This window comes from Oncorhynchus mykiss, chromosome 12, assembly GCF_013265735.2.
Source record: "Oncorhynchus mykiss isolate Arlee chromosome 12, USDA_OmykA_1.1, whole genome shotgun sequence".
Taxonomy (NCBI): domain Eukaryota; kingdom Metazoa; phylum Chordata; class Actinopteri; order Salmoniformes; family Salmonidae; genus Oncorhynchus; species Oncorhynchus mykiss.
In genome coordinates, this window is record NC_048576.1 from 62,147,295 (window position 1) to 62,167,089 (window position 19,795).

Genomic DNA, 19,795 nt, shown 5'->3' on the forward strand with positions numbered 1-19,795 from the left:
CGAGCTTGAGAGGATCTTCAGAGAAAAAAACCTCCCCAAATACAAGAGTGCCAAGCTTGTAGCGTCATACCCAAGAAAACTTGAGGCTGTAATCACTGCCAAAGGTGATTTTAAGTACTGAGTAAAGGGTCTGAATATTTATGTTCCTAGCAAACATTTCTTGCTTTGTCACTACGGGGTAGATTGAGGGAAAATAAACAATTTTAGAAATCGGCTATACGATAAAATGTGGAAAAAAGTCAAGGGGTCCAAATACGTGTCGGGGGATTGGGCGAGGTTCGAGAGGCCCAGGGACTGGGTTAAGCCTCGCCCCACCCCTATACCTTACGGTCTATTTCCTCGAATTGCTGGCAACAGTGTGGGACTGTTTAATTCAGGGGGTGTGGATTTACATGCTAATTAGGCTTGGGTGGTATATCGGCGCATTTGGAAATAGCCACAGGATGGTGTATCAATACATTTTTATATTTGTAGCTATACTAAACAAAAATATGAACGCAAAGTGTTGGTCCCATATTTCATGAGCTGATATAAAATATCCCAGAAATTTTCCATATGCACAAAACGCTTATTTCTCTACAATTTTGGGCAGAAACTTGTTTACATCCCTGTAAGTGAGTATCTTTGCAAATATGGCATATCAAGAAGTTAATTAAAAACAGCATGATCATTACACAGATACACCTTGTACTGGGGACAATAAAAGGCCACTCTAAAATGTGCAGTTCTGTCACAACACAATGCCACAGATGTCTCAAGTTGAAGGAGCGTGCAATTGGAAGGAATGTCCACCAGAGCATTTAATGTTAATTTTTCTACCATAATGTTTTAGAGAATTTAGCAGTACATCCAACCGGCCTCACAACTGCAGACCATGTGTAACCATGCCAACCCAGGACCTCCACATCTGGAATCTTCACCTGTGGGATCGTCTAAGACCAGCCACCCGGACAGCTGATGAAACTGAGTATTTCTGTCTGTAATAAAGCCCTTTCTGGGAAAAACGCATTACGATTGGCTGGGTCTGGCTCCCCAGTGGGTGAGCATATGCTCGCCATAGACTCGGGCCTAATAAATGTATTGACTGATTTCCTGATTTCCTATGAACTATAACTCAGTGAAGTTGTTAATTGTTGCAGTTAACATGTGCAATACTTTGAGATAAAGCAGATTGCTTTTCTCATTTCACCTGTCACATTATGAAGCATACCATAGTTCCCCAGAACAGTTCAGCCCGTGATGTGTTAGTAAATAGCACAATGGGAGAAAGCAGGATCAGGTGAGTCCAGCTGTGTATTGACAGAGGTTGTGAAGTCAGTGTTGTTGTCCGTCCCCCCCCCCCCCCCCCTGCATCTCCTCAAAGACTGTACCAGATTTGCCAGTTCTTGCTGTGAGATGTTACCACACTCTTCCACTAAGGCACCTGCAAGTTCCCGGACATTTCTGGGGGGGAATGGCTCTAGCGCTCACCCTCCGATCCAACAGGTCCCAGAGGGCAGTTGTTGTTGCCATCCTGTACCTGTCCCGCAAGTGTGATGTTCGGATGTACTGATCCTGTGCAGGTGTTGTTACACGTGGTCTGCCACTGCGAGAACAATCAGCTGTCCGTCCGGTCTCCCTGTAGCGCTGTCTTAGGCGTCTCACAGTACGGACATTGCAAATTATTGCCCTGGCTACATCTGCAGTCCTCATGTCTCCTTAGAGCATGCCAAAGGCACATTCACGCAGATGAGCAGGGACCCTGGGCATCTTTCTTTTGGTGTTTTCCAGAGTCAGTAGAAAGGCCTCTTTAGTGTCCTAAGTTTTCATAACTGGGACCTTAATTGCCTACCGTCTGTAAGCTATTAGTGTCTTAACGACCGTTCCACAGGTGCATATTCATTAATTGTTTATGGTTCATTAAACATTTATGGTTCATGGGAAACAGTGTTTAAACCCTTTACAATGAAGATCTGTGAAGTTATTTGGATTTTTACAAATTATCTTTGAAAGACAGGGTCCTGAAAAAGGGAGATTTCTTTTTTTGTTGAGTTTATAACTTTACGACCTGGATTGCCGGTCTTGCAATTAATGTTTTTCGTTTGCGCTCGTTAGCATATTTAGCAAGCAGAATCCATGGAAATGTGCTATTACTCGTACTAATTTGGTAGCATTCTAGTAATAGACACCCAATGGGCTTTGTGTTGTTTGGCGCATCCTTGTGTACTAAACCGGTAGTACCGTAAATCCCGGGATGAGAGAAGGATGGTATGACGATATGAAAATATGTATAATGCCCAAACCTATTGCTAATCAATTCAAATTTTGTGCGAATTACACGACTATGACGTGTGGCTCTAAATCGAGGCAACAGTTGTATTAGATGTGACTTTGAAAAATGGCAAAATTGCCAATCAAAATAATTGTTTTAGCACATTAGCCATATTATTTTTGGGATGCCAAATTGATTCTGATTTGAGGCATATAAAGTTTACATAGAAATAGTTTTTATAAGTTAAATAACTTCTGCTTGAGTTGATAATGATGGGGTGGGGTGTTCTAAGGCTTATGCTAGATGGTGATGGACAGATCTGCCAATTAAACCTCTCTGAGAGACCTCTCTGAGCAGGTCAATCTCCTCCAGTAATATACCTATACTATAGGTATTACAATAGGTCTGCTTTACCTCTCTGAGCAGGTCTTGTTCCAGATTGTGTCGGGCCAGCAGCATCTTCCTCTTGTACTGGCGACACTGCAGCTCGTAATACTGCCTCTGTCTCCTCAGCAGCCCCGCCTCCTCCTCCGCCTGCAGCTGCTGCAGACACTCCTTCTGACGCACCAGCCATTCCTGCTTCTCCCGCTTAGGGGTCGACTGGTTCTCATTCAGTTCCTAGTAGAAATACAGGGGGAAGGGTTAGAGGGTGACACCAGCCACCCCTGCTTCTCCAGCTTAGGGGTCGACTGTTCTCATTCGGTTCCTAGTATAAAACAGGGGGAAGGGTTAGAGAGTGACACTAGCCACTCATTACAACACAGGGGTAAGGTTTGAAGGTAGGGACGTGACAAATGGCTCATAAAATTGCAGAGTAATGGTCCAATTACGTATGTATGAACACTAGGGCCGGGCAATTAAGTTAAACGTACCACAGTCATATACCATTGAAAGCGCCTCGGCTAGGGCATGTTTTTGTGTCTAAGGGTACACTCAGGCTTTTTAATTGCCGACAAAACCTTCTCCAGAGAAGGTTTCGAAGTGCCACTGAACGGGTATTTTACTTGTCTGTAAAGGAATGCCGCTTCTGAAGAGGAACTGTCAATCAAATTATCTCGAGCTGCCTGCATCTCCCATAGCAAGCTAGTAAGGGATGGAGAGAGAGAGGGGAGGGGCACAGTATAGGAAGGTCGGCCACCAGACAGACGGAGTCAGAACCGTGCACTAGGCCCATCTATCGGCAATCAAAAGCTGCATCTCGCAATTTCTAGCAGTAAAAACAACTTCAGTAAAGCAGGGTCTATCATCAATGAATAGGCTAGGGGAACAGGCCAAAGACTGAACACACACCTGCATCATTAGTGAAGAGAAAAAGCAGATGAGCCAGCTGCACTGTGATAAATGTAAAAATCCGTAGGATTACAAATAATTTGAAGACTTCAAATTAACCGCAAGAACAGATACAATGTTTGATTAAAACAATTTCAAACCTTGCTTACATTGGTTCTCTATGCGTGGGAATATTTGGGAACAGATTTCTGAAAATGTTTAGCTGATTTGTGGAGCTGTTTTCCTGGTGTTTTTACATTCTTATGTGCAACAAGGAAACATTTATTATTTGTTTTATATTTTGCTAAGAAAAATTGGGGGGCCAAATAACATTTGCAAGGTCAAATGCCAGTTGAGGAACCCTGGGTTAGGGGGTGACACAAGCCAATCAAAACACCTGGGTCAGTCCCATGTGACTGCAATTGTATGGTTGTCCTGAAATGGTTGGAATAAGGTTGTCGTGTGGTTGGAATAAAGTTGTACCTCTTTGAGCTGGTCCTTACGCTGGCGGTACTGGCGTTTCTGAGACTCCAGTAGACTGGTCAGCTCTTTCTTCTGCTGGCTCAGGATATGCTGCTGGAACTTCTTCTCCTCAGCTAGGGCTGCCTTGGTCTAGAGAGAGCGGGAGGTGTTTGGTATTTTTATTAGGATCCCCATTAGCGGTTGCAAAAGCAGCAGCTACTCTTCCTGGGGTCCACACAAGACATGAAATAATACAGAATATTAGACTAAAACAGAACTACAATTATTCCTTTTTTTTTTTAAAGGCACACATAGCTTACATATCAATACATACACAAACTATCTAGGTCAAATTGGGGAGAGGCGTTGTGCGTGAGATGTTTTTTTAAACCAAGTTTGCTGTTCATTTGAGCAATATCAGATGGAACGTATTTCCATGCAATAATAGCTCTATATAATACTGTACACTTTCTTGAATTTGTTCTGGATTTGGGGACTGCGAAAAGACCCCTGGTGGGGCCAGAGCTGTGTGTGTAAACTGACGATGCAAACATTTTGGGATTTTCAACACGTTTCTTAAAAAAAGAAGTGATGCAGTAAGTCTCTCCTAAACTCTTAGCCAAGAGACTGGCAAGCAAAATATTTATATTAGCCCTCTGATTACAGTGAAGAGCAAGATGTTCCGCTCTGTTCTGGGCCAGCACTAGGTCTTTCCTTACAGCACTCGACTGGACAATAATCAAGATTAGACTAAACTACAGCCTGCAGGACTTGTTTTTGGAATGTGGTCATCAAAAAAGCAGAGCATCTCCTTAAGCAGAGCATCTCTTTTTCCCCCATCTTTATAACCATTGAATCTATATCTTTTAACCATGATAATTTACAATCTTAGGTAACACCAAGTAATTCAACAGTCACACCATTCATTACCAGATTCAGCTGAGGTCTAGAACTTAGGGAATGATTTGTACAAAATACAAATGCTTAGTTTTAGAGATGTTCAGGACCAGTTTATTACTGGCCACCCATTCCAAAACAGACTGCAACTCTTTGTTAAGGGTTTCAGTGACTTCATTAGCTGTGGTTGCTGATGTGTATATGGTTGAATCATCAGCATACATGGACACACATGCTTCATTTAATGCCAGTGGTAAAAATAGAAAAGAATAGAGGGCATAGAGCGCTGCCCTGCGGTACACCACATTTTACATGTTTGACATTAGAGAAGCTCCTATTAAAGAAAACCCTTTGAGTTCTATTAGATAGATTGCCATATCATGGATTCAGAGCTGAGGTTGAAAAACCATAACACGTCTTTTAAACATGTTATGTTCAATCATTTCAAAGGCTGCACTGAAATCTCACAGTACAGCTCACAATCTTATTATCAATTTCTTTCAACCAATTATTCAGTCATTTGTGTCAGTGTAGTAGATGTTGAGTGCCCTTCTCTATAAGCAAAATAATTGGCAACATCAAATGGTTTTGAGATGAAAAAGCCATCTAATTCGATAAAAGATGGGGTTGAATGTGTCTTTCTGCCCATAATTTTATTTAAAATACTCCAAAGTTTTTTTTCCATCATTCTTTATATAAATTGATCTTGGCTTCATAATACAGTTTCTTCTTCTTTTTGTTGAGTTTAGTCACATCATTTCTTAATTTTCAGTAAGTCAGCCAGACTTATTAGCCACTCCTTTTCTCCATCTCCTTCACCATTACAGTTGTTCAATTCCTCATCAATCCATGGAGCCTTAACAGTTCTAACCGGCAGTTTCTTAACAGGTCCATGTTTATCAATAATTGGAAGAAGCAATTTCCTAAATCCATCAAGTGCTCCATATTAATCACATTAGACCAACAATTATTTTTTTCATCATGCAAAATATTTTGTATGATCTCTTATACACTATTTTAGGCCCAGCTTTTGGAACTTTGGCCTTCCTGGATACAGCCACAATATTGTGATGAATGGAGAAAAGTAATAAATTATGTTAATCTTTCCCGGTTTGACCCCCTCTCCTCCAAAACTCTGGTTCTCCATCCCTCCTTCTTTCCTCCAGTCCCGCCATCCCTCACCTCCTTCTCCAGTATGGCCTGGTGTTTCTTGCCCAGTTTGTCCCCCTCTCCTCCGAAGGTGTTCCTCTGGTTCTCCAGCTCTTTGTCTAGTCTCAGCTGGTGCTCATCCATCTCAGCCTTCAGCTTGTTCTCCAGGCCCATCAACTGTTTCTGGTGCTGCCGCCTCATCCTCTTATAACCAGACATCTGCTCCCTCAGCGCTGAGCCCTGCTCGTGTTCCTGGATCTGACGGGTAACCTGGAGAGAGAGGGGAGAGGGAAGAGAGAGAGGGGGAAGAGAGAGTGGGGAGATAGAAAGGGAAGGAGAGAGAGGGAATGTGTCTCAATAGTATCTGACTTTTCGATTGAGCCTGCCTGGAGAGACAGGTGGGCGGGGTTTTCAGTTGTGGGCCAGTTCCATTGGATCGCAGGCAAATTCAATCAAGCTGAGGCAAAGTAATTGTAAGAAAACAATAAAAGCATTCATAGTAGTATGAGAGAGGGGTTAGGGGTTGTGCTAGTGGTTGAGTCAGAGAGAGGGGTTTGGGGGTGTGCTTACCAGGGAGGCCGTGCGGATGGTGGCGAAGTGGTCCCGGTTGCGGTAGTAGGCCCTGCGGCGGGCGGCTGACGAGGGCTGCTGCTGGTCTATCTCTGGCTGGTATGGGTCATCATAGATATTATCCTGACCCTGGGGGAGGGGGACAAGGAGAGAGAATTCGGGAGGAGAGGGAAGTTTAATTAATGTCCACAGACAAACAAATTGCACACACCCGATCGATATACGTACCACATTCACACACCACCATCTTCTTTCTCTCTAGCACACACGCACGACACACACACCTCTCAGACTTACAGTAGGACGATGCATAATGGAGGAGACTGCTCTCTCAGACTTACAGTAGGGCGGTGTATAATGGAGGAGACTGTTCTAAAGACTTACAGTAGGGCAGTGTATAATGGAGGAGACTGTTCTAAAGACTTACAGTAGGGCGGTGTATAATGAGGAGACTGCTCTCTCAGACTTACAGTAGGGCGGTGTATAATGGAGGAGACTGTTCTAAAGACTTACAGTAGGGCAGTGTATAATGGAGGAGACTGCTCTCTCAGACTTACAGTAGGGCGGTGTATAATGGAGGAGTTGGAGGTGACCGTGTGCTCTCCCTCGGTCATCATGGCCATCTCGTTGCTGTCGTCGGAGCCGTCCGCCAGGCTGTTGACCGAGGAGCTCTGGGAGCTGGCGGAGATGGACATACTGGGCACAGACTGGGAACTCTCCATGCTGCCCACAGTGCCCGTGCGCAGCAGGTACTGCTCCACCTCCTGGGCAAGAGGGAGGGGGAAGGAGAGAGGGGAAGAAAAAAAAAAAGAGACATTATAGAGACAGAAAGTTAACATAAGATACAATGCCTTCAGAAAGTATTCACGCCTAGACTTTTACCAAATGTTGTGTTAAAGCCTGCATTTAAAATGGATTACATTGAGACTGTCACTGGCCTACACACAATACCCCGTCATTTTTACAAATGAATTAAAAATGAAATATCTTGAGTCAATAAGTACTCAACCCCTTTGTCATGGCAAGCCTAAATACATTCAGAACAAATGTGCTTAACAAGTCATAAGTTGCATGGACTCACTGTGTGCAATAATGTTTAACATTATTTTTGAATAACTACCTCATCTCTGTACACACATACAATTAATGAGGTCCCTCAGTCGAGCTGTGAATTTCAAACAGATTCAACCACCAATACCAAGGAGGTTTTCCAATACTTTGCAAAGAAGGGAACCTATTGGTAGATGGGTAAACATTTTTTTTTTAAAAAGCAGACACTGAATATCCCTTTGAGCACAGTGAAGCTATTAATTACACTTTGGACGGTGTATCAATACACCCAGTCACTACAAAGATACAGGCATCTTTCCTAGCTCAGTTGCCGGAGAGGGAAAATAATATTAATATATAATATTCAGGGATTTCACCATGAGGCCAATGGTGACTTTAAAACAGTTACAGAGTTTAATGGCTGTGATAGGAGACAACTGAGGATGGTTACTCCACAATACTAACCTAATTGACAAGAGTGAGAAGGAAGCCTGTACATAATACAATATTCAAAGACGTACATCCTGTTTGCAATAAGGCACTAAAGTCAAATTGCAAAAAAATGTGGCAAATAAATTCCAACTTTATGTCCGGCATACAGTGTTATGTTTGGGGTAAATCAAACAACACATCACTGAGTACCACTTCATATTTTCAAGCTCTGAGATTTACCCAGAAGGACTCATAGCTGTAATCGCTGCCAAAGGTGAATCTAACATGTGAATATATTTCTAAAAACATGTCTTCACTTTGTCATTATATGTAGATTGGGGGAGAAAATCCCCAATCCATTTTGAATTCAGGCTGTAACAACAAAATGTGGAATAAGTCGAGTGGTATGAATAATTTTTGAAGGTGCTGTAAGTGAACGACACAGATCTGCCCTAACAAGTGTGCCCCGTACCACCACCTCCCCACCATACAACCAGAGGAGGTCCATTATGGGCCTTATTAACATGCAGGGGGGGGAGCTCCTACCTCCTCCTCCTCGCCTCCCTCTGGGGTGGGTCCGTTGTGGGCTTCGTGGAAGAGGATCTTCTTCATCTTCCTGTACTGAAGGTTGTCCAGCTCCCGCACTGCGTCCTTGGTCCTCGCTATCAGGTCCATCACCGCCGTCAGGGGACGCTCACGACACAGAAACCGGTGCTACCGACAGGGGAAGGAGGGGAAGAAAGGAGGCGGGGAAGAGGGAGTGCAACGAGTTAGAGAGAGAAATTGGGGAAGAGAGGAGGAACGAGGAAGAGGTGTGTGAGCTGCACTCTTACATTGAGCAACACATCAGAGATAGGCCTGTCCTGGGGAATCTTCTGTAGACAGGAGTCCACAAAGTTACGGAAATAATCAGACCTGCGGCGCAAGAGAGAAGAGAGTTGCGTCAGAGAGGAGACGGAGAAAGAGAGAGAGCTGATGAGTGAGCAAAAGAGAGCGTTAAGAGACAACGAGACAGTGATGTACAGACGAGATCATGAAAAAAGGAGTTCAAGAGTTAAGCAAGAGGGGGGGGTTAGGTGAATGACAGACAGATAAGTGAGTGGAGAGTTGTGCATGAGGGAGAAAGAGGGAGAGTGATGCTCACCAGTGATTGGACGCTAGGATGGGGCTCTCGTTCTGCGCGATGTGGTATAAGGCACTCATAGCATTCATATTGAACAGAGGAGGCTTCCTCTCCGCTAAAGGGAGAAAAGGAAGAGCGAGAGAAGGGTACAAAAAGAAGAGGAGCGAGAGATCAATCGAGAGAAGGTAAAGGAGATGGAGAGAAAGTGACCAAGTGAGAGAGAAGGGAGAGCGAGGACGTGTTCACTAGCAGCGAAAGCAGCTTAGCGCTGAGTCTCTTAAATCCCAGTTACAATGCCGGAGCAAACAGACAACAGACTATTACCAACTCCCAGGGGTTAGGGGTTTTGGTCAGACCACTCAGACAGTGAGGGCCTGGGGTTAAGACGCCTTCATATTTCCTATATTATACTACATTGTTAGTTTTAACTTCTGAAATCTCTCTCTTTCTTGATGTGGTGTGCGATGCCTACCCAGCTCTATACAGGTGATGCCCAGAGACCAGACGTCCACCTTGCCGTCGTACTGACCCTCGTCCATCGCTAGGATCACTTCCGGAGCCATCCTGGAAAAAGAGTGAACCCTCCCTTTATAAATCAGCCACTGGTGTGTAGGGCAGGGGGTGGGGGGAGGATTTGTAGATTCACGGGAGAGGACCAGCAGTACTTTGGCCTTAAAGGAATTTAATAGTCCACAGTTTGCATTTCTAGCTCCTCACCAGTAGGGGGTTCCTACAAAGGAGTTGGCGGGGGCAACAATGGAGGCAGAGCCAAAGTCTCCCAGCTTCACCTGGCCCGGCTCTGTCAGGAGGATGTTCCCTGCCTTCACATCCCTGAGAGGAGAGGAGCAATGTTAACATGACAAATACAATGTTGACACAACAGTAACAATGTTAACGTTGACAGCGCAGAGATAACGACGTTGAACGTATTAATTTAACCCAGGGGTGGGAAAATGTTTTGGCTGGAGGGCCACAGCAGGATTTTTAAAATTTAACGGAGGGCCGCACAGATTTTTGGGGGGGATGACAGGTATGCCAAAATCAATTTGCGGGCCAAAAAATGAGCAGTTTAAAAAAAAATATATATATATATCAAATCAAATTTATTTGTCACATACACATGGTTAGCAGATGTAAATGCGAATGTAGCGAAATGCTTGTGCTTCTAGTTCCGACAATGCAGTAATAACCAGAGTAATCTAACCTAACAATTTCACAACAACTACCTTAGATACAGTGCCTTGCGAAAGTATTCGGCCCCCTTGAACTTTGCGACCTTTTGCCACATTTCAGGCTTCAAACATAGATATAAAACTGTATTTTTTTGTGAAGAATCAACAACAAGTGGGACACAATCATGAAGTGGAACGACATTTATTGGATATTTCAAACTTTTTTAACAAATCAAAAACTGAAAAATTGGCCGTGCAAAAGAAATCAGCCCCCTTAAGTTAATACTTTGTAGCGCCACCTTTTGCTGCGATTACAGCTGTAAGTCGCTTGGGGTATGTCTATCAGTTTTGCACATCGAGAGACTGAAATTTTTTCCCATTCCTCCTTGCAAAACAGCTCGAGCTCAGTGAGGTTGGATGGAGAGCATTTGTGAACAGCAGTTTTCAGTTCTTTCCACAGATTATCGATTGGATTCAGGTCTGGACTTTGACTTGGCCATTCTAACACCTGGATATGTTTATTTTTGAACCATTCCATTGTAGATTTTGCTTTGTGTTTTGGATCATTGTCTTGTTGGAAGACAAATCTCCGTCCCAGTCTCAGGTCTTTTGCAGACTCCATCAGGTTTTCTTCCAGAATGGTCCTGTATTTGGCTTCATCCATCTTCCCATCAATTTTAACCATATTCCCTGTCCCTGCTGAAGAAAAGCAGGCCCAAACCATGATGCTGCCACCACCATGTTTGACAGTGGGGATGGTGTGTTCAGGGTGATGAGCTGTGTTGCTTTTACGCCAAACATAACGTTTTGCATTGTTGCCAAAAAGTTCAATTTCGGTTTCATCTGACCAGAGCACCTTCTTCCACATGTTTGGTGTGTCTCCCAGGTGGCTTGTGGCAAACTTTAAACAACACTTTTTATGGATATCTTTAAGAAATGGCTTTCTTCTTGCCACTCTTCCATAAAGGCCAGATTTGTGCAATATATGACTGATTGTTGTCCTATGGACAGAGTCTCCCACCTCAGCTGTAGATCTCTGCAGTTCATCCAGAGTGATCATGGGCCTCTTGGCTGCATCTCTGATCAGTCTTCTCCTTGTATGAGCTGAAAGTTTAGAGGGACGGCCAGGTCTTGGTAGATTTGCAGTGGTCTGATACTCCTTCCATTTCAATATTATCGCTTGCACAGTGCTCCTTGGGATGTTTAAAGCTTGGGAAATCTTTTTGTATCCAAATCCGGCTTTAAACTTCTTCACAACAGTATCTCGGACCTGCCTGGTGTGTTCCTTGTTCTTCATGATGCTCTCTGCGCTTTTAACGGACCTCTGAGACTATCACAGTGCAGGTGCATTTATACGGAGACTTGATTACACACAGGTGGATTGTATTTATCATCATTAGTCATTTAGGTCAACATTGGATCATTCAGAGATCCTCACTGAACTTCTGGAGAGAGTTTGCTACACTAAAAGTAAAGGGGCTGAATAATTTTGCACGCCCAATTTTTCAGTTTTTGATTTGTTAAAAAAGTTTGAAATATCCAATAAATGTCATTCCACTTCATGATTGTGTCCCACTTGTTGTTGATTCTTCACAAAAAAATACAGTTTTATGTCTTTATGTTTGAAGCCTGAAATGTGGCAAAAGTTCGCAAAGTTCAAGGGGGCCGAATACTTTCGCAAGGCACTGTATATGAATGAGTGATGGTACAGAACGGCATAGGCAAGATGCAGTAGATTACCAACTCCCAGGGGTTGGTAATCTATATATACACACCCATTATAATTTCTGCATACTTTCCATACGATTGTAGACGTTCAAGAGTGGCCTGGAGAGTTTCCTTAACCCATGATCCTTTTCACTGTGACCGCGGAAACCTCAGAACAAAGTTGACTACAAATACAAAAGGTGCCCATGTCTTTGCAATTGACCCAAACAAGCGACGTATAAAAAAAAAACCCTGCTTTAAAATAAAAACCGAGACGACTGCACAGATATAAAACTGTAAACTATAGGCCTATTTCAATCTTATTAAAATACATTTCATATTCAATCAATTGGGGTTTATTTTGCTACTTGTAGGCTACTGTCTACAACTTGTATCAACATATTGCATGATGAGGAGCCTAACGTGAGCAATGTGCCAAATCTGTGATTAATTGCATTTTTTATTGGGGAAACACTAGAGTAAGCTGCCTCGATATCTGCAGCCGTGGGTGGTAGTATCTCCCTCTCGCTCTTTCTCTGATTGCGTCAGTATTGCAAAAATTGTTAGAACGTTGCGGACATATTTGAATGGGGGAAAGCTGATCCGAGAGCAGCGATCCTATAAGTGACGACACATGCTCCGACGACACACGTTTGTAGTGCCGTTTTGGAAAACTCGTGTTCCATCTTCGGCCATTGTAGGAAAGAGCCATCGTTAAAAACACTAGTTCCATCGCTATCGGGGAAAATGGGCCCTGGCTATTAAGGCCACAATGGAATGATTATTGAAACGGCACTGAGTAAAATCCCTGAGACGTTACGGAGGTATTGTAGAACCAATGACGACGGACTAGACTGAAAGACGCAGCATTGAAAACAGAACTGGAATTGAACGGCCAGAAATCGTTCTAAGACACTGCACAGTGACAGGATATGGACAACGCAGTAGAATGGACCGAGAGGTTGCAGTAGTAGTTTGACTACGTCGCTTTGGATAAAAGAGTCTGCTAAAATGGCATATATTTTTATTATATTACCTGTGGATCATGTTGTGGGAGTGAAGATAGGCCAAGCCCAGCAGTGCACCATGGGTAATAGCAGCTATTTCCACCTCCTGTAGTGGCTTCTTGTGAACTACAGAGGGACAGAGAGACAGAAAAAGAGAGAAAAGGAGAAAAAAGAGCAAGAGAGAGTCTAGTTATACAGAGCTTCAAAAACATGCTAAATGCCCTTAAAAACATGCCTCAAAACAATCTCTGCAGTTGTTTCCGTGGTGCACTAACCTTCCAGAAGATCGGAGGCGGAGCCTAAACAGTACTCCATCACCAGCTGAGGGAGAGAGGGGGGCAGATTATTAGTAGACACTCAAATCTTGTAACTAGGGGCACACACTGCTAATACTGACCCATGCTGTGTGTTCTCTGAGGTAGCATCCTCTGTACTCGATGGTGTTGGGATGACGGAGCTTCTGGAGGAACTTCACCTCCTTGATGATATCCTGCCATTTCTGAGGAGAACGAGTGACAGCAGGGGTTAATACCAAACATCGGGCCACAGGGAATCATAGACTAAAAGTCGATAGTTCAGGGACAAGTCTAAGCCATTCTTGAATAGCCTATGTAAGGGTTCTGACTCTGGTCCTGAGTGTGCAGGCTTTTGTTCCAGCCAAGCACTAACACATCCGTTTCTATTTGTCAAATTAACACATGTTCCCTCACCTCGTTGGACTGCTTGCCAGTGTAGGACATCTTCTTGATGGCCACCACCTCGTTGTTGCGCACATCTCGGGCCTGTCGGACACAGCATCGAGAAAGACAGTCACGCACACACACTCCTTTCAAACCTTCAAATACTGAAAAAAACAAGAGGTTCTGGCTCATACAAACTCTCAAAACACCTTGTCACACACGTTGACAAGGAGAGCTAACACACACACACACACACTTTCATAATCAAAACTCTCCCCTCCCCCTAATATAAATGGTTCCCTTACGAAGTAGACGGCCCCGAAGCTGCCATGGCCGATCTCTCGGAGGTCAGCGAAAAGCTTCTCGGGGTCATCTCTGTAGAAGAGCTCAGCCACATCCGGGTCCTTTAGATTGCCCGCCCGCACACTCGAGGGCATAGCCAGGGCCTGGTCGACAGAGGGAGAAAATTAGGAGGGAAAGAGAGAGGGGACAAGGGAGATCGAGGTAGAGGAAACAGAGAGAGAAAGGGTGTGGAGAAGAGTGGATAGAGAAGAGAAAGGTGGAAAAAAGAAAGTGAGAGGGACAGAGATTAGAAGGGTAGGGGAAGAGGTAGAGAGAGCCTAGGGGAATAGGGGAATAGAGAGAGTGTAGGTGAATAGAGGAAGAGGTAGAGAGAGCGCCTAGGGGAATAGAGGAAGAGGTAGAGAGAGAGAGAGCGCCTAGGGGAATAGACGAAGAGGTAGAGAGAGAGCGTGGGTGAATAGAGGAAGAGGTAGAGAGAGAGAGAGTAGGAGAAAAGAGGTAGAGTGCAGGGGAATAGAGAAGAGGTAGAGAGTAGGGCTGCTCTACCTATCTCTCTGATTTGGTCCTGCCGTACATACCTACACGTATGCTACGGGCACAAGACGCAGGCCTCCTAATTGTCCCTAGAATTTCTAAGCAAACAGCTGGAGGCAGGGCTTTCTCCTATAGAGCTCAATTTTTATGGAATGGTCTGCCTACCCATGTGAGAGACGCAGACTCAGTCTCAACCTTTAAGTCTTTACTGAAGACTCATCTCTTCAGTGGGTCATATGATTGAGTGTAGTCTGGCCCAGGAATGTGAAGGTGAACGGAAAGGCTCTGGAGCAACAAACCGCCCTTGATGTCTCTGGCTGGCCGGTTCCCCTCTCTCCACTGGGATTCTCTGCCTATAACCCTATTACAGGGGCTGAGTCACTGGCTTAGTGGTGCTCTTCCATGCCATCCCTAGGAGGGGTGCGTCACTTGAGTGGGTTGAGTCACTGACGTGGTCATGCTGTCTGGGTTGGCGCCTCCCCTTGGGTTGAGTCGTGGCGGAGATCTTTCTGGGCTATACTCGGCCTTGTCTCAGGATGGTAAGTTGGTGGTTGAAGATATCCCTCTAGTGGTGTGGGGGCTGTGCTTTGGCAAAGTTGGTGGGGTTATATCCTGCCTGTTTGGCCCTGTCCGGGGGTATCATCAGATGGGGCCACAGTGTCTCCTAACCCCTCCTGTCTCAGCCTCCAGTATTTATGCTACAGTAGTTTATGTGTCGGGGGGCTAGGGTCAGTCTGTTATATCTGGAGTATTTCTCCTGTCTTATCCGGTGTCCTGTGTGAATTTAAGTATGCTCGCTCTAATTCCCTCTCTCTCTCCCGGAGGACCTGAGCCCTAGGACCATGCCTCAGGACTACCTGGCATGATGACACCTTGCTGTCCCCAGTCCACCTGGCCATGCTGCTGCTCCAGTTTCAACTGTTCTGCCTGCTGCTATGGAACCCTGACCTGTTCACCGGACGTGCTACCTGTCCCAAACCTGCTGTTTTCAACTCTCTAGAGACAGCATGAAAAGCCAAATGACATTTAGTCCTGAGGTGCTGACTTGTTGCACCCTCAACAACTACTGTGATTATTATTATTTGACCATGCTGGTCATTTATGGACATTTGAACATCTTGGCCATGTTCTGTTATGATCACCACTCGGCACAGCCAGAAGAGGACTGACCACCCCTCATAGCTTGGTTCCTCTCTAGGTTTCTTCCTAGGTTTTGGCCTTCCTAGGGAGTTTTTCCTAGCCACCGTGCTTCTACACCTGCAGGGCAAAGATCCAAAACACACCTCCAGGCTGTGTAACGGTTATTTGACCTAGAAGGAGAGTGATGGAGTGCTGCATCAGATGACCTGTCCTCCACAATCAACTGACCTCAACCCAATTGAGATGGTTTGGGATGAGTTGGACCACAGAGTGAAGGAAAAGCAGCCAACAAGTGCTCAGCATATGTGGGAACTCCTTCAAGACCGTTGGAAAATAATTCCAAGTGAAGCTGGTTGAGAGAATGCCAAGAGTGTGCGAAGGCAAATAGTGAATACTTTGAATAATGTAAAATATATTTTGATTTGTTTAACACTTTTGTGGTTACTACATGATTCCATGTGTTATTTAATAGTGTTGATGTCTTCATTATTATTCTACAATGTAGAAAATAGTAAAAATAAAGAAACTATTGAATGAGTAGGTGTGTCCAAACATTTTTGACTGGTACTGTATATTTTTAAAACAAATAAAAAATAGTTTGCCAACCATGTTTGTAAGCTTATCCAGTGATGAAGACATGGATGTCTCATGGTATGGTGGAGTATGCAAAATGGGTTAACTCTGAGCACCTTTATCTCCTGAATGTTTTGGCATTCAGGTCCAAAAAGACACTTTCTGACCAAGTCTTCCACGGGCAAACATGTTTGGTTTAAATCAAAAGGGATACTGTCAAAAAGTGATTGAATTCAAGTGGATTTACCCAACACCTATATTTCCCATTAATTCAAGATTGATGTCTGGCCTGTAGATATCTAATAGTTTGCAAATAGGCTACATCATATGGTGTGGAATATCATGACATGCAGCCTAACCACCTGACAAATGTAGATTTTGGTGGTGAACTATCCTGTTAAAAACAGCCAAGTCCCTATTCAAACACAATTCAAATGCTTCCTCCTTCCTGCCTCGAAATAGTCACTGATCTCACATGGTTGTACAGGTGCAAGCATGGCCTTCCATCATGATGATTTCTCCAGTCATGTCATGCAAGATCAGTGATGAGCCTATTTCAAGGAATAAAGGAAGTAAGGATGCCTAGACTTTGAGAGTGTGACCGCTGGAGAGGAACTAGCAGAGCTAACGTAACCAACTCCAGTGATTCAGTCTGGAGTGAATGCATCAAGACGTCGCCTTAGGGCCCCAACTGGGCTTTGGATGCTCTCTTTAAATCAAGCCTTTCAAATAAAGTGTGCGCAAGACAAGTGTTTGTGTTAGCGTGCAAGAGTGTGTGTAGGGGTGTGTGTGTAAAGGACATGCCATGTCTGTACATTATATAGACTTCATGGTCTTTATAGAAATCCAGTGAACCAAACCCACGACTTTAGGGTCAAATATTCGATATGCTCTGTTACACAATAATAGTATTGGTGCTCAATTCAAGACTCATGTTAACACAGAAGACCTACAGCTTGATCTAGTTAACTGCAATGTCATCAGTGGCTGCACTGAGCATATCACCGGTAGGTGTTGTCAAGCAATAAACACTAGGGAGTTATTGCAGCTGATGTGAATTGATGGCCTATATTGTTGGTTTGAAATTGATCCAATTCTCCAATGTTACACTATTTTCCATTCCCTATTTTTCCCCGTTTTGTTCCAGTACATATTCACCCTTTTTGCAGTGTGGTGTGAGTCATAGTAAAGTAGGTAGCTAGTAGCTGAACTGTGGGTAAATGATCGTGGGGGACAGTGCATTCAACTAAGGGCACAAATATTCAACTAAGGGCACTAACAGCACAAACATTTATTTTTATTTATTTAACCTTCCTAAGAACAAATTCTCATTTACAACGACGGCCTAGGAACAGTGGGTTTACATGCCTTGTTCAGGGGCAGAACGACAGACGTTTACCTTGTCAGCTCAGGGAATCGATCTAGCAACCTTTCTGGCCCAATGCTCTAACCACAAGGCTAACTGCCGCCCCAACATGATCTAACTGATTTAGCCATGTAGCAAGACTAATTCTGGAAGAAATTAATTGGGTCATGGAATGCTTGGCTACAATAAAACCAGTGTGTGTCATTCATTTTATTTCTATGTCGTCATGCAATGTAATGGGTCTTGTGTGACAGACAGGGGTACGAACCCGGGTCTCGCCCTAGGTTGAAGGGGATATATTTTCAACTCGGACCTAGGCTAACGTTAGGTCTTGCCTCGCCATGAATGAGTCTCACTCACTTTCAACTTTGTTAACTACACGTTTACAAGTATGTCTTTGCTCAAATTGGGGTTGTCGTTGAGATATCTAGCTAGTTATCCACATTAGACTGTCATAGTTATCGATACATATTTGCATACATGTTCAGGCATGTCAATGTCAGCTGAGTTTAGCATGATGGCTAATTAGCTATCAATGGATGTATGCAAACACCATACCGTCGTTAGTTGAGTAAGCTAGTTAGCTATGCCTTGCCAGCAATGCCAATTAGCTGGTTAGCTCGCCAGTCAGTTAATTTCAGCCAATTGATATGTTAACTATTCTGATGCTAAATACACGCTAAGGCCAGAATCGCAAACTGGCTAACTAGCGCTAAGATGGACGGCTAGCTAACTAGCCATCATTGTTGACAATAAATTGCAACACTTACCACGGCTTGTTATGATCCCGCTCTAGCTACAGGGGGAAAAAAACTAGTAACGTTAGTGGTGGTCTCTTCAATGGGGGGGGGGGGGTCTCAAATCGACGTACGATGCATTGTCATCGATTTCCTTCCCACATACATCCGACGACGAATTTGATTTGTTCTCAATTTCATAGGCTAGCTATCGGTAGGGCTGAGCAGAAGCTAGCTAGCTTAGCTAGCTGTCTGACTAGCTACTTAATCCGTTCCGAACTGGTGAGCCACTAGCCAGTTAGCTTAGCTGGCTAGCTACTAGCTAACGTTAGCTGTATACAGGGTGCGGCTGGTCTTCTTCCACCTCGCCTGCTCCCCTTCCTTTCATATCGTATTGTATCACTACATCAGTCTTTCCGTCAAGTTCCAAAAATGTCTAATATGCTTCTCCCCCGTCAGTGTTTTTCTGTCTCACACCTTTTTTTTGTTCAGGAAAAAAAAACAAGATGGCTGTGAGTGGGGCGGGAGCCATGCGGAAACCGGAAGTAACGCGCATGGTTGTCAAATATTTTTATGACTACATCTCATTGTTCTATCTGTGTGGGTGTCTTCTTCTTCTTGTTGTCCGCTTCCGGCACACTAGACGCTGTAATGCATATTGCTGCCTTTCAGGCTGGAGAGTGAAGTATACACTTATCTAAATAGCCTCACACCCGTAGGCGAAGGCAGGTGGACTAACGAAACCACAACTTGCTATTTCGCTGTCAGTTGTGCCCAAAATAGTTACAAGCAAAAATGTGGTTACACATTACACCCAACTCAGTCAGCTCACCGAAAAATATCCTCAGCATACTGAGGATAGGAGGAGTGGCGTCACTACAGACACGCTGGTTCAGGCAGACAGGCTGTGTCACAACTGGCCGTGATTGGGAGTCCCGAAGGGAAGCGCACAATTGGCCCAGCGTCATTGTAAATAAGAATTTAACGTGCCAAAAGTAAACTGCCTGTTTGTTGCTCAGGCCGTGAAGCCAGTAAGAATTCATTTAATTCTACAGTATTTAAATGAAATATTTCAAGGACAAAATTACATGTATTTAAGTATGTCTTTGTTGTAGTGGGAATAGTAACAGTTGTACTAAATTATACTTTAAGGAAAATGTTTATATATTTTCTAATATTTGGTTTTAGCTCATGATTTAAAAGCATGCACTTAGGTGTCTAATAGAATAAAAACAAACATACATTTCATAAATATAGTAATAGTTTCCAAAATATTTTTTACAACCATGGGGGAGTTCCAAGACAGAGTGGAGATGGCTTCAAAACAGCTCCCCCAGTCAGTCAGTCATCTAGTGTATACCGTTGACTTTATC

At 43.9% G+C, this 19,795-nt stretch overlaps 1 protein-coding gene across 2 annotated transcripts in view; it reads right to left on the reverse strand.

The window, feature by feature from the left end:
* taok2a (TAO kinase 2a) overlaps positions 1–19,009 on the reverse strand; it is a 35,722-nt gene extending 16,713 nt beyond the window's left edge. For both annotated transcript variants that reach the window (XM_021624408.2, XM_021624407.2), the window contains exons 1-16: positions 18,456–19,009; positions 14,075–14,215; positions 13,800–13,871; positions 13,487–13,588; positions 13,365–13,410; positions 13,119–13,215; positions 9,921–10,034; positions 9,676–9,767; positions 9,225–9,318; positions 8,914–8,995; positions 8,627–8,794; positions 7,156–7,362; positions 6,599–6,727; positions 6,062–6,298; positions 4,004–4,132; positions 2,666–2,869 (exon numbers count right to left, since the gene is read on the reverse strand). In XM_021624408.2, the coding sequence (XP_021480083.2) occupies positions 2,666–2,869; positions 4,004–4,132; positions 6,062–6,298; positions 6,599–6,727; positions 7,156–7,362; positions 8,627–8,794; positions 8,914–8,995; positions 9,225–9,318; positions 9,676–9,767; positions 9,921–10,034; positions 13,119–13,215; positions 13,365–13,410; positions 13,487–13,588; positions 13,800–13,871; positions 14,075–14,206 (1,905 nt within the window). In that variant the 5' untranslated portion in view covers positions 14,207–14,215; positions 18,456–19,009. The remainder of the gene's footprint in view (positions 1–2,665; positions 2,870–4,003; positions 4,133–6,061; positions 6,299–6,598; positions 6,728–7,155; positions 7,363–8,626; positions 8,795–8,913; positions 8,996–9,224; positions 9,319–9,675; positions 9,768–9,920; positions 10,035–13,118; positions 13,216–13,364; positions 13,411–13,486; positions 13,589–13,799; positions 13,872–14,074; positions 14,216–18,455) is intronic.
* Positions 19,010–19,795: the final 786 nt, after the last annotated feature.